Source organism: Hydractinia symbiolongicarpus, chromosome 11, assembly GCF_029227915.1.
Source record: "Hydractinia symbiolongicarpus strain clone_291-10 chromosome 11, HSymV2.1, whole genome shotgun sequence".
In the NCBI taxonomy this organism is placed as follows: domain Eukaryota; kingdom Metazoa; phylum Cnidaria; class Hydrozoa; order Anthoathecata; family Hydractiniidae; genus Hydractinia; species Hydractinia symbiolongicarpus.
The window spans coordinates 12,635,430-12,648,860 of record NC_079885.1 but is presented as its reverse complement, the minus strand read 5'-3'; the positions used below and the strand labels follow the sequence as shown (position 1 = coordinate 12,648,860).

The 13,431-nt window shown below is 33.5% G+C and overlaps 1 protein-coding gene across 2 annotated transcripts in view; it reads right to left on the bottom strand.

Moving 5' to 3' along the window:
* LOC130613692 (chromodomain Y-like protein) overlaps window positions 1-5,498 on the bottom strand; it is a 29,780-nt gene extending 24,282 nt beyond the window's left edge. For both annotated transcript variants that reach the window (XM_057435020.1, XM_057435021.1), the window contains exon 1: window positions 5,151-5,498. Coding sequence is in view for 1 of the 2 variants with exons in the window: in XM_057435021.1 (XP_057291004.1) it covers window positions 5,151-5,156 (6 nt within the window). In the remaining variant the exon portion in view is untranslated. The remainder of the gene's footprint in view (window positions 1-5,150) is intronic.
* Window positions 5,499-13,431: the final 7,933 nt, after the last annotated feature.

Sequence of the window (13,431 nt, the reverse complement as noted above, 5' to 3'; positions counted from 1 at the left end):
AAAAAAAGGGGAGAAAAAAATAAAAAAATATATACTTTGCAACAAATCAGTCTCGTCGTCGGAACTGGCTGTGTCATATATCCAATCGATATCACTGTCGTAATTTTTAGACATGCTATGAAAGTAGCTAGTTTTAAAAAAAACTGTTTAATTTAATTAAATTCGATATTTTAAAAAGGAAATACAAATGCTTGATATTAAATTTAAGTTTGGTTGAAACTATTAAAATAAATCGTATATTTTACTTCTTTTATTTCTGGTTTCGTATTGAAATAATTATGCGCAATTACGCCGGTACTTTTGAAGTTCGTTTTAAGTTCGTATAGCAATTTACTTCGTTTAAAGTTCGTATCATTTCTTTTCCTATGTCAAAAAAACTTCGTTTAATTCTTTTGTTTCTGATTTTGTATTGAAATAATTACGCGCTATTACGCCGGTACTTTTGAAGTTCGTTTCAAGATCGTATAGCAATTTACTTCGTTCAAAGTTCGTATCATTTTATTTTGTATGATAAAAAAACTTCGTTTAAGTTCGTATCATGTATTAAAAAAGTTCGTATAAACTTCGTTTATATTTTTTATTTTAAACGAAGCACTTCGTATGACATTCGTTTCACGAAACGAAGTACTTCGTAGCGTTCGTATAATTATACGAAAAAAACGTACGAACATTTTGAGACGATCCCTTAGGAGATCAATATACATCGCATTTATGACAGGTCTAGCCCCAATACAAGGTGAAAAATTCAATATGAAGACTACCGTATTTTCTGGTATATAACCCGCGGGTTATAAGTTCATTTTTACGACTTCCACTGTTGGTGCAGGTTATGTGGTGCAGGTTATGTAATAAGTTTTATATTTTCTGTCATTTATAGTGAAATTGAAAGTTTATACATTCAATGAAGAAAATAGTAACAACGGGATAAAATGCGTACATTAATATAACTGCATGCACGATCCTATATCTACGTAATCTTACTTCAACTACATGATTTAATTTTTTTCACACAGTGAAATTGTTTTAACTTTCTTGCCAGTGCTAATATTACGAGCTCTCCCTAAAACACAATTCTGGAGATCATTTTTTTTGTGTGTTGAATGTAATTCTAATCTATTTATATCTTTGCAATCACATTGAGCACATTGAAATGATTTGCTTCTGGTAATAGAGCAATATAGCAGGTATCATTTTTAGATTTAATTGACAGGTATTTCACAACCTAGTGCCCAGGACTTAATTATTAATTCCTGTTAAAAATATTAAAAAATGTTAAAATTAAAGTATAGATAATAATTTTCTTTTTTATCTTCGCTACCTTCAAGCAACAGGTGGCCTCCTCATTGCCGCAATTCATTTTATCATGCACATTGTGATTGCTGAGATATAAATAGATAACAAAATTCTATAAACATTAGAAAAAAATGTTCCGTACATCACTGTACGACAACTGTAAACAACATAATAATTATCATGGATTGTCTATCCGTGATAATTATTATGTTGTTTATTTTTATGCCAAAAATCTACAATATACATGAAAAAACAGAGATTTTACTTTAGGTGTATAACCTGATAGAATGGTTTTTTTGTTTGTTTGTTTAAGCTGTTTGGAGCAAGAGTTATTATTGTCTGAAACTAATGTCTACAACTTAAAAGAAAACAGCATTGTCAAATTAATTTTAATTCATTGTTTCGGCAATCGGAGACAAGGAAGTTAAGACTGAGAGAGTCGCTAGTTCAGACACTCCGTTCTCGTGTTTGGGGTTCACGAGTTTAAACGTTCCCCACTTGTCCCCACCATGAAAAAAACAAAACATACGCACATGTTTATAAAATCATTAGGTTAAGTAAATATACGCTGAATTTTTTTGTTAACACAATGCAGGTTATGCAAAGGTCATCATCATCATCATTCTGGGCTTAACGTCCGTTTTCCATGCTAGCATGGGTTGGACGGAGTATATTAATGACCCTCTTCCAATCTGATCTAGACTGTGTTAGATATAAACTCAACTTTTTCTGTATCAAGTCTGTCCTTATAACCTCCTGACAAGTCTTTCTCGGTCTGCCTCTGAGCTTTGCCCCAGGAACTATCAAGTCTCTACACTTTCTTACCCAATTATCCCCCTCCATTCTTTCCAAGTGCCCCAGCCAATTCAATCTTCTATCTAGATAACAACTTTATTTGTACGGATACTTAGCCTGCTTCTTAGCTCATCTGAACTCTCTCTGTCTCTCAAACATCCACTTAACCATTCTCATATCATTCCTTTCGAAACGGTCAAGATCTTCCTGCTTTACTGCCCATGTCTCACTACCGTACAACATAACACTTCTTACACAGGCCTCATACAAACTACCTTTTAACTCAATTGACAAGACTCTGAACTTTTTCCAAACAGAACCTATGATGCAAGTAACACTTCTTCCAACACCCCCTTTACTGCCAAACATATCACCTAAGTAACAGAAGTTCTCAACTATCTCTAACGAGCCACTGCTGTACATCATTGAAGCTGGAAATACTGCATTCTCTATAATCTCACCTTTGAGGTGAGGGTAAGTAAAACACATCGATTGAAATTTTATGCGGGTTATACAAAGGTGCGAGTTATCTGATTGCATCTAGTTTAAACTTCCTAAAAAAGCTGAGCTGTGGGTTATACGATGTGCGGCGTTATATACCGGAATATACGGTATAGGTTATAGTCCAATTATAATAAACGAACTTCGTATAAGCAAATTTTTATTTGGGCGCGAGCAATTGCTCACGACTCATGGCAAGGCCTGCATGGTGAAGCTACATTCTTGATGAACCAGGCAGGATCACAACTCGCTACAAGAAAACTTAAAGCTGCAGTTGTTAGTGACGACAGAAAACATGTGTATCAAGGTATCTGTTGACAGTAAATAAAAGCACTAATGAAAGTATGTAAAGTCATTATAAAGAGGCAAATGCGAATATTTCTTCCTGCATGAAAGAAAGGTTTCAGCAAGTTCATACTTCGCCATGTTTTACAAATTTGGTGTCGCTTTTAGATGTGAAGACTTGGCCAAGAACAGATAATGTTCACTTTGGAGATGCACCCAACCAAGCAATGTCTGTAAAAACCTTCTAGAAAGCAATGTTTGCAAGCGCAAAAAAATGAACGAATGGGCTTGTTTAAAAACTTAAAATTCCTATGGTCTGCAATAATGTTAAGGCCAGCTATTTAGAAATCTGGAAAATAGCTTTTGACAATTCAACTATTCTTCAGGAATGCAGTAATGTACTGGACATCTTCGAACTGCTGTTGATGTGCCCATTTTTTGAATGCAAAATTGCAGCTGATGTTTTCTCGTATAAATGTTGTTAAGAATGGGGAAGAGGGATGCAGCTTGGGTGAATTCAATCCAGGTCCCTATATATTCAGCGACAAGGCCCAGCGTCTAACTGCTGGCCCACATCGCTATCCTCAAAAACACAAAAGGTTTCTAATGTTAAAGATATTAATTTGGCTGTTTTAATCTCATTGGACTTGAAATCAATGGAAGAGGAAAATGAGGATTAATTTGCTAGATTTTTATATTGTGTTTTCTTTTTTAAAAACTATTATCACGAAAATGTGACTTTTTCGTAGATTTAAACACAAATGTTTCTGATAAATTTATTTATTAATTTAACGTTACATTCAATTTAAAGAAAAACTTATCTGAAAGCTGTGTGTCTCACACAGGGCACAGGCGCATGGGCGCGCATTCTACTTGTAGTAATCAGCAATAGGGAACTTGTGGCATGGTTCCAAATGGTGAACTACTATGCAACTGAACTCTGTTGACTTACACCTATCACGAATTAGAATGTGAGCGAGTAGTGAAGGGGCCTAGTTTGATTTTTGTTTGCTGAACTTTCAAAAAAAACAGAAACATGAGGTTGATTCTTTTCTCAACTCAACTACAGGCGATAAGGTTCTAGTAGTGACTGCAGGGGTATATAATACAATATTATTATAGTTAATTCGCTGCTTGCACATGTTGTGTCTTGGTTGTTAAAAGGAAAGTGTTTTTCCTATTTGTTTATAGTCATGTGACCTTATTGTGTAAATCTTGTATATGGTATTGTATAGTTACACTGTGATTCTCAGCCCTTGCAATCGGCAATTGCTGCTGCGGTTTCGTTTCGCGGCGGCAAAAAACTGTCGAGGCTATCTTTGTTGCTCACTCATTTTGCGGCATAAAGAAAATCCATTAAATTCGGACCTGCTATGGTTTCCAATTGCTTTGTCAAATGAAGAAATTATCTTCAATTAAATCTACGATGGCCGCTATGGCTCACTTCCCTTCTTAATAAAAACACTTCTCTTCCTAGTTAAAACACTTCTCTTCTTTCCTCTGAAATCTTCTCTTCTGTCCAAAACACTTCTTTTTCAAAGTGAGAAACACTTTTCTTCCATGAACTCAAAAAATTCCCAGACCCAATTCTGGTCCGGAATATTGATTGAGCTAGATTTCGCTATCTCACATTTTTTGAATAAATGACTGACCCATGACCTCCAGGTTTTTTGCGTTTTTCATATATTAGGGAGACGAGAGTGAATAACTGACGTACCCGTTTAAGGCATTCGGTTATCTTCTTTAATATGCACGTTCTTATAAGAATACTAAAATTTTAACCAGGCTGGCCATTATTTTCTTATTGTTCTAAACAAAATACGTATTGTTTTAATCTAAAATCCTAGCCTGACATTTTGGAAAAGAAATGTGCACCATGATTTTGAGGACTTTCGGTAGCCATCTATTTTGCCATTTATTGTGTTTCTTGATAAATAAAATTAATTACTTTGCTACTGATCTGAATTGATTTGTGATATTATTTTATTCATGCACAAGCTTTGGGACCTGCTTAGTATTTATTTTAGAAGAGAACTGTTTGGATTATCTCCTGAAAAAGACTGATATTTAAAGGGTAAGTAAGACAGACAAAGCTTTAAAAAAATAATATTTTCAAAATTGGTGACTCTTCACTTTCTCGCATCTGCAAATTATTGCTGAGGAATTGCCGCTGCAAACGACTATGTCGTCAGCAATAATCTAAGTGATTACGTAATGCCCCATGCGCGCGCAGAAATGGGGGGTAAAAATGTAAACAAACTAAGCGGAAAAGTTACCTCCATATCTGTGCGTGCAGGCAAAACACGGCACTATGATCAAGTGTATTCCAGTTGCTTTTTGATATTACGTTTCCAAAAAAAAATCCTTAAATGTCAATAATATCCATTTTACCCTATGTCGATCCTGCTTTTCAACCTACAAAAGAGCGTGCACATTATGATGCCAATCATTCTTCTGAAATCAAAACAACTAGCTAGCTAGCAACTAGCTAACACTGAAAAGAGTGGTAATATTTTTAAAGCAGAAGAACATTATATGGCTACGAGAGAAAATAGAATGTGGCTTGTCAAACTTATAATAAAATAGCTAGCTAGCTAATACTACGTGTTAGGTTTTTTACAAAGTATTGCCAAACCATGATAAAATTGCCTTTCCCGCTAACTTTTTGCAGTGTGCGGAAAACAAAAAGCATTTGTTTATTTATTGACACTTGCAGAACCTTTAGTCATAGCTTTAGATAACATTACGGTAAGTTCAAAGATGGCGTCTGCAGAGGCGGAAATACAGTGGATAACTAAGTACTAAGAAGTAAAAATATATTACTAAGAAGGTCTTAAAATGTAGTTGAGAAGTAAGATTATTGTGTAATTAATTGTATCTGTTTTTCTGGTTGTGATCAAAAAGATGATTTTCTGTTTGTTAGATGATGTTTTTCGAGGTGGACCATATACCAAAGGATGCAATAATATAGCTATACCTTCAAACCTAAACCCTACCCTTTATATATATATTTCATATTTATAGCCATATAGCATTAAATGCGATGCAAAGACATTTATTTAATTTGATCATTTTTATCTTATGACCAAGCTCCATTGGTAAAAGCTTTTTCACTTGATTATTGTGTTTTTGTTGTGGCTTTTCTATTCTTGCAGTTGGAATGTTCTCCTTTGTGCTCTCCTTTGGGGTACAAAGTGGAATTTTCTCAGTCAAACCTTTACAGCAGAAACCTTAATTAAACAGAATTTACAAGCAAAACGGCATTAAAATGTCTCTAAATGGCAGATTTGACTGTAAAAAAAAGAATTCCTTGAAAAATCCAGTCTTGTATTTATGAAGGTTTCACCACGAAAACATTATGATTACGGCATGTGTGTACCATTTCATAATGGCTGCTTAATGATTGGTTCAACCAGTGTTATGACACAAACCCAACCTCAAAAAAGAATTAAATTCATTGATGCAATATACTGTAATTTTAGCACAGTCACATGTTCATTACAAATAAGCTTTCCATTTCTTTAACTTGTTGAAAAAGAGAAGTGATGATTGTTTTCATGCTTAGGATCAAGAACCTGCCAGAATAGATAGACATAGATAGATATCATCATCATCTTCTTCATAAATAGTTCTTTTCGGTTCTGTAGCAAAGTTGTAGTTGCATTTTTTGCCAGAAAATGTTTACACATTTGTGGCTTTCCAATAAAATTTTCGTCGTCTTTTTTGAACAGGCGATCAAGATGTTAAAAAATTTCTGGATTTGCGATATATTTGTCAGACTTCTCTGACAGCAGCTTGGCTGACTGTACACAATTTAGCCCCCTTTTATAGGGGCTCTCTTACCCCGACTTTGAATGCTGGGATTTTGCCAGTGCCATGTGGACCAACAATTATATAAGTTTAACTTGATATTATACCTATTTTTTATCTTGATTGACCATCTTTTATGACTGGTTGTATAAAATGGTTGTTAATACGGACAGTGCAAAGTATCCTACATTAGTGCCAATAGATTTAGCGCTCAGTTCGAAAAAGTAATTTAATTGCTCTTCAAAGATGTATTTGTATGCTAATTCTTTTTCAATTAATCTTTTGTGTAACTGGGTCCATTTTGCTTCACATTGATTTTTGACGATGCATAATTTTGACATAATTACCAGTGATGTTAAAAGATGCGTTCGTTGCTTCTGCGTGAATGTTAATAATGGTAATGCACATTGCATTGTTTCATTTTTATGACGTCATGGTGAATTTATTGCAATGTCAAATAGTATGCAATTCTTTGATCTTGGATGACCCTGCAGCCGCGCAGCCACGGAAGTTTAGGTCAAAAGTTTTGTAATTCATTGCACATGTGCAAAGTATGGATTATGGTAAGATTTGATATCAAAGAATGTAATTTTGTATATAGCTGCCTGGCCATGCAACCAGGTAATTTTAGTTTTTGATTTTTGAAGAGTCAATTGTAAAGTTTCGCCAATATGATTTTCTGCTGTGCATTTTCTACAGAATTACTAGGTATATTTGTACTAAATGTAACCTATAATGCACAAATTTACAGCTGAGAGATGGAGAAGGCCAAGGCACAGATATCTGGTTTAGAGACATTTGAGCCTTAATAATACTTTTGGTTGGTTGGCCAGCAAATAAAAACTAGAAAATTAGTCCAAAATTGTGTCCAACTATTATCCCAGTTGGAATGTCATGTGGTACCACAGTTGAGGAAAAACACAGACTTTTCATGGTCAAACTCTCACAGAAGAAGCTTTGATTAAACAAGAACTTCAAGTATCTGAAGTAAAGTAAAGCTAAATTAGCAAAAACCCACCAAAAAACTACACAATATGTCTGGTTTGAAGTTAGAAAACAAAGATTTTATGAGAAATTTACCCCCGATTTATGAAGAACTTACTGCTTGTTTTTGCTTGAATCATAATGGTTATCCTAAAAAATACGGACCTGTAATTTGTTAAAAAATGTCACAAGATATTTGCAGACTGGGACAATCCTGCAATTACACACTGATAGCTTTCACATGCCATTTTAAACTAGTTCTTGAGACCCTTGGCACTCATTACAGGCATTTTAAATTGAAGCACGATTATAATGGTGAATAATGGCTGGGAGGAAACAATGAACATAAATATTTTTTGTTGTTCCATGTCTTTCAACTCTGTATATAAAAAATTGTGGTTAGTCTGGTGACTCTAAAACTAAATATTTGTGACGCCTGCCTGATATGGTGCCCAGTGCCTTTTTAGGATGGATCAATTTTGAGAGTCCAGTTCAACCTCTTGGTGCTTTTAAAATGACTTATACCAATGTTTTAGCTTTCTACTATCATGTTAGGTAGTTCCTAGGATATTGACACAATTTATGACATTTTGGTGGGAATCAGAGATATGAAATTTAAAGGGGACCTTCCGCCTCAAAAAATCATTTTCTCATGTTGTAGATAATATTAAACTATTACAGAATTTAATAATTATTTTAAAAATATTGCATTCTTTTTTGTCATTTTTAAGACATGTGCTACCTTTAGCACTAATGGCAACCTTTCTCTTGGAAACGATCTAGTTCAGCGGATGCCAGAAAAATGTAAACAAATAAAGTAAACCAAGGTATGAAGCAAACGTGATCATAACTGCTTTTGCAGAATTAATTGAAAACACTGTTCTTGTATAGAATGTGTTTGGTAAGCGTACAGCTTTTAATTCTTTTTTAAATTAAATGTTTTATGGATCAAAAGTGAAATCTATATTCTAATTCCGTATAAGTTTGTCTGTCATGCAATGGGTGACTGCAGTAAAGAGACACGTGAAATGCGGTAAATAAAGGACAGGTGAATCTGTAGATTTATCCACAGGCCACCGACTAGTTTAACAATATTTGCTTGACATAAGACAGTGTAGAAAGATTATTGAAACAAAACAGAAAATACACACATCATTTTTATGAGAACCCAAACCTCAAATTATTGGGCCAGTATATGAATTCTCTTATAATTCTCTCTAAAGCTAAGAATATTATTTTTTACTTGCAATCATTTCTTTACTCATCCATAAGACTGCAAAGTAATATTCATATTGACGCCATTACAGCGCTGTTCATAAACACATTTGTGAGAATTTCCATATGAAAGTAAAATACAGCTGTTATGCAGCCTAATTCTCAGTGCCTGTTGTCTCTTTTTTATATCAGGACGGGGAGACAAATATCTTGCCACCCAGATATAAAAAAGAGAATGCGCTTGGAATGAGGTTGGAAGTTATGTTCTTACTATTAATCTTCCTTAAAAGCCTATTTATATATACATTCCTGTTTAGTAACAAGCCTTTGACCTTTTCCAATAACCCTTTTCACTTTTGATTTTGGGATGATATTCAGTCACTTACATGCCTTCCTAATATCAAAAAGTGAAAAACAACAAAGGGTGTATTCCTCACTTCAATAGTTAGCCTCGTACTAGCAGGGCTCCTTTCTTGCCAATTAAAAAATCATAATGGCGCTTATCATATACATCACAACTAGAATTTTTACAGATCAAATTTGACTATTATATATTTGTTTGAGTAGTTCCTCTTTTGTTACAATAGCCAAAATAATCCTCAGGTGAAGAATTAAAAAGTTATTTTAAAAGAAGATTTTTCTATTTGAAAACTTAGTGCTAGATTCTCAATTCGAGAGTGGAAGAAATTTATAGAAAGAAAAAAAGACATCCAAATAGAAGAGCTGCACCAACGTTCTGTTCTTTGTACCTTGTTGAGTCAAACTAGACTTTTGCTGCCCGATTTACCTGAATTTATGTAAACCGAAAACATTTGCGCCCCAGAGCTCTTTAACAGGTTTTTTTAAAAAGAGTTACAGTTGCTTTGTTTTTTTAGGGTGAGTTAGTCTTTCTGAGCTTTGGTTATTGCAAATAGTTAGAGTGCCTTATTTGTACTTCTTTTATTTTTATATCATGTTGCTAATATCTAGTTTGTAGTAAGTATGTTGAAATATATTAGATTTTTGTACTGCAGAATACCAGCGACTGGGAACCTTTCAAAAATGTTTCTTTAAAAGATGATATTTTTTGTATAAAGTTTATTTCTTGGTACTACTTATACGGTAGAGCAACAAAACCACCCTGCATTGTAGACTTACATATTTAAGTGCATTAAAAATAGGGAGGATCTTATCAAATTAACATCATTTTTTAAAACGTATTTCCATGAGAAATGAAAATAAACTTATGTAGAAGTAAAAAGAATATTATGCTCATATCCTACAGGTATTAAAATGTACAAAAACTCCTGTGGTATTTTTGCAAATTCTATGTACTACAAAATCAAACATTGGTATCATGCAGTACCATATATTCTATTTTGAAACCATTTGAACTGAAACAAATTTGATAAAGTGTTAAAATGAGTTGAGACTTTTATGAATGGTTTTTATTTGAAACATAACTATTTTAAAATGAATTTTTGATCATGGATATGTTTTAAATTAACACAAAAACATCCCGAAAATTGTGGTGCTTTTGGGTTTGTGACAAAAAGTCACATTTTTGCGAAGCATATTGTACTTATTATATTATTACCACCGCATGATTAGTTTTAATCTACAAAATAAAGAAGGCTTTACTTGAGAGAGGTGAATGTCAGAAAAGATTATTTTTTTAATGCATGAAAACTGAGTTCATTTATTTTCAACAAGCAAAATTTTGATGAAATAAGAAACAAAACAAATAACTATCACAAATCTGTTCCTTACAATGAAAAAGCTAACTTTAACAAACTTCAATTGATGATTATTTTATTGCATTTGAGATTGTTACCAGAAATATTGAAGAACTTAGGTGCGAATCTATACAAACAAAGCAGAATTACTAAAGAGGTAGATAAACAAAGAAATTTGAAATTTGAAATTAACCATTCTAAAAATGGGGGATTTTTTTCTGATTACATTAAGCAACACCATTGCCATGGGAACTTCAAAGATCATATGTGGGATAAAATGCGTACATTAATATAACTGCATGCGCCATCCTATATCTACGTAATCTTACTTTAACTACATGATTTAATTTTTTTCACACAGTGAAATTGCTTTAAATTTCTATTGCTTGCCAGTGCTAATATTACAAGCTCTCTCTGAAATACAATTCTGGAGATCATTTTTCTTTTGTGTTGAATGTAATTCTAATCTATTTATATCGTTGCAATCACATTGAGCACATTGAAATGATTTGCTTCTGGTAATAGAGCAATATAGCAGGTATCATTTTTAGGTTTAATTGACGCGTATTTCACAACCTAGTGCCCAGGACTTAATTATTAATTCCTGTTAAAAATATTAAAAAAAGTTAGAATTAAAGTATAAATAATAATTTTCTTTTTTTATCTTCGCTACCTTCGAGCAACAGGTGGCCACTGAGAATATCAAAAATAAATATAAATATAAAATACAATTGAGACACACGCAACTATCTCCTCCTCGTTGCCGCCACTCATTTTATCATTCACACTGTGATTGCTGGGATATAAATAGATAACAAAATTCTATAAACAGTAAAAAACGTTTGGTACATCGCTGTTACAGACAATCCATGATAATTATTATTTTGTTTATTTTTATACCAAAAAAACTTAAATATACATAAAAAACAGAGATTTTACTTTAGATTTATAACCTGATAGCATGGGTTTTTTTATTTTGTTTGTTTGTTTGTTTAATCGCAGGAAGTAAGTGTTATTATTGGCTTAAACAAATGTCTACAAATAAAAGGAAAAGAGCATTGTCAAATTAATTTTAATTCATTATTATTTCGGCAATCAGAGACAAGAAAGTTAAGACTGAGAGAGTCGCTAGTTCAGACACTCAGTTCTCGTGTTTGGGGTTCACGAGTTTAAACGTCCCCCACTTGTCTCCACCATGAAAAAAACAAAACATACGCACAAGTTTATAAAATCATTAGGGTAAGTAAAAATACGCTGAATTTTTTTCTTAACACGATGCGAGTTATGCAAAGGTGCGGGTAAGTAAAACACATCGATTGAAATTTTATTCGGATTATAAGAAGGTGCGGGCTATCTGATAGCATCTAGTTTATAACTCCCTTAAAAAGCTGAGCTGCGGGTTATACGATGTTCGAGTTATATACCGGAAATTACGATATTAAATTTATCAAAGTTTCAGTTAGTTAATATAAGGTGATTTACTTTGGAAAAGTGGAAATTTCTGCTTAGTCAAAATAGGACTTTTTCTTTTCCTTGTAGAAAGTAAAAAAGAGAAGAAAAAAGTAATGTCTGATATAACAGTTCTGGCACATATGCTTACCAGAACATTTTGCCTAACTGCTGGCATTGGAATGTGGTATATAACACGTCTCTATATAACAAAGTGGTAGTTTTTTACCTTTTTCATAACTTCCTACTCTATTTGTTTCAGTTGTGTAAAGCATTGTTAGATCGTGCTATTAAGATGAGAGACACAAAAGTTGACATCCCAGAGACAAAATTATCTGTTATCTGTTGATCCTTCTCAAAAGCCCATGTTTCTTTACAGTTTGTGTTGAAAATGTAATGGTGGGTCATCCGTTTATGTATTTAGAAAATTCTTTTGGAACATACACTAATAAAAAAACAGTTGTAAGAATAGAAAGTTACAAAATACGTAACTTGAAATTTGTTATTAAGTTATGTATCTATATTCAGTCTTGGTCATGAATATTCGCACCCACGTGTGGTGGTACGTACGCCTACACTAATAAAGGCGTGTGATCAGTATTGCACGCCTAGCTTATGATTTTGGCTTGCAATTATTACATTCAGGAGAGCAGCAGCGCGGATTGCCGACGTAATATTAAAAAATTGCCGACGTAATTTTGTTGTGAAATTTAAATGAATGGTGTTATTATGAAGAACATATGGTATAGAGAACATTAAAGTTGACCCCTTTCCTTCATGCTGATACTCTTATGCTCTAAGACTCGAACGAAAGATGCAAGACCATTTTGAACCATGCCACAAGTGAGTCCGACCTTCATCATCACAGAGAATACTGCAAGAAGAGTGCGCACCCATGCAAGTTAAATATAACCAGAGCATTGGAGAGGTTAGGTGTCCTGTACCTCAATACAGCTTTCGGACGAATGTTCTCGTGATGTAATAATACCAAAGAAAAAACATGTTCAATAAAGTTTAAAAAATCTTTTTAAAAAGGGGAAAGAGAAATCAAATATGTTTAGTAATAATAATCGAAAAAATTGTATATCATATTAAAAAAATCTCCAGAAGTTCTGTCTCCCACACAACACAGCAGGCAATAAGTCAGCCCTGCCCTTGGTTTTGTGAGAAGAGATGTTCTGCGAAGACTCTAACAATTGAGTCTCCTGTACAATTTTGCTTTGCATTAAACTGTGCTTGTGACAAGCATTTTTAAAGCATGTCACCAGCGAATTCTGCGATATTCAACTTAATGATGCCTTGACCTTCAGTTCATAAATAGCATGTGTACAACTTACTTCCTAATTAGTTTACCATAAAACATAAAGAGCTAGTTGGGACAGAA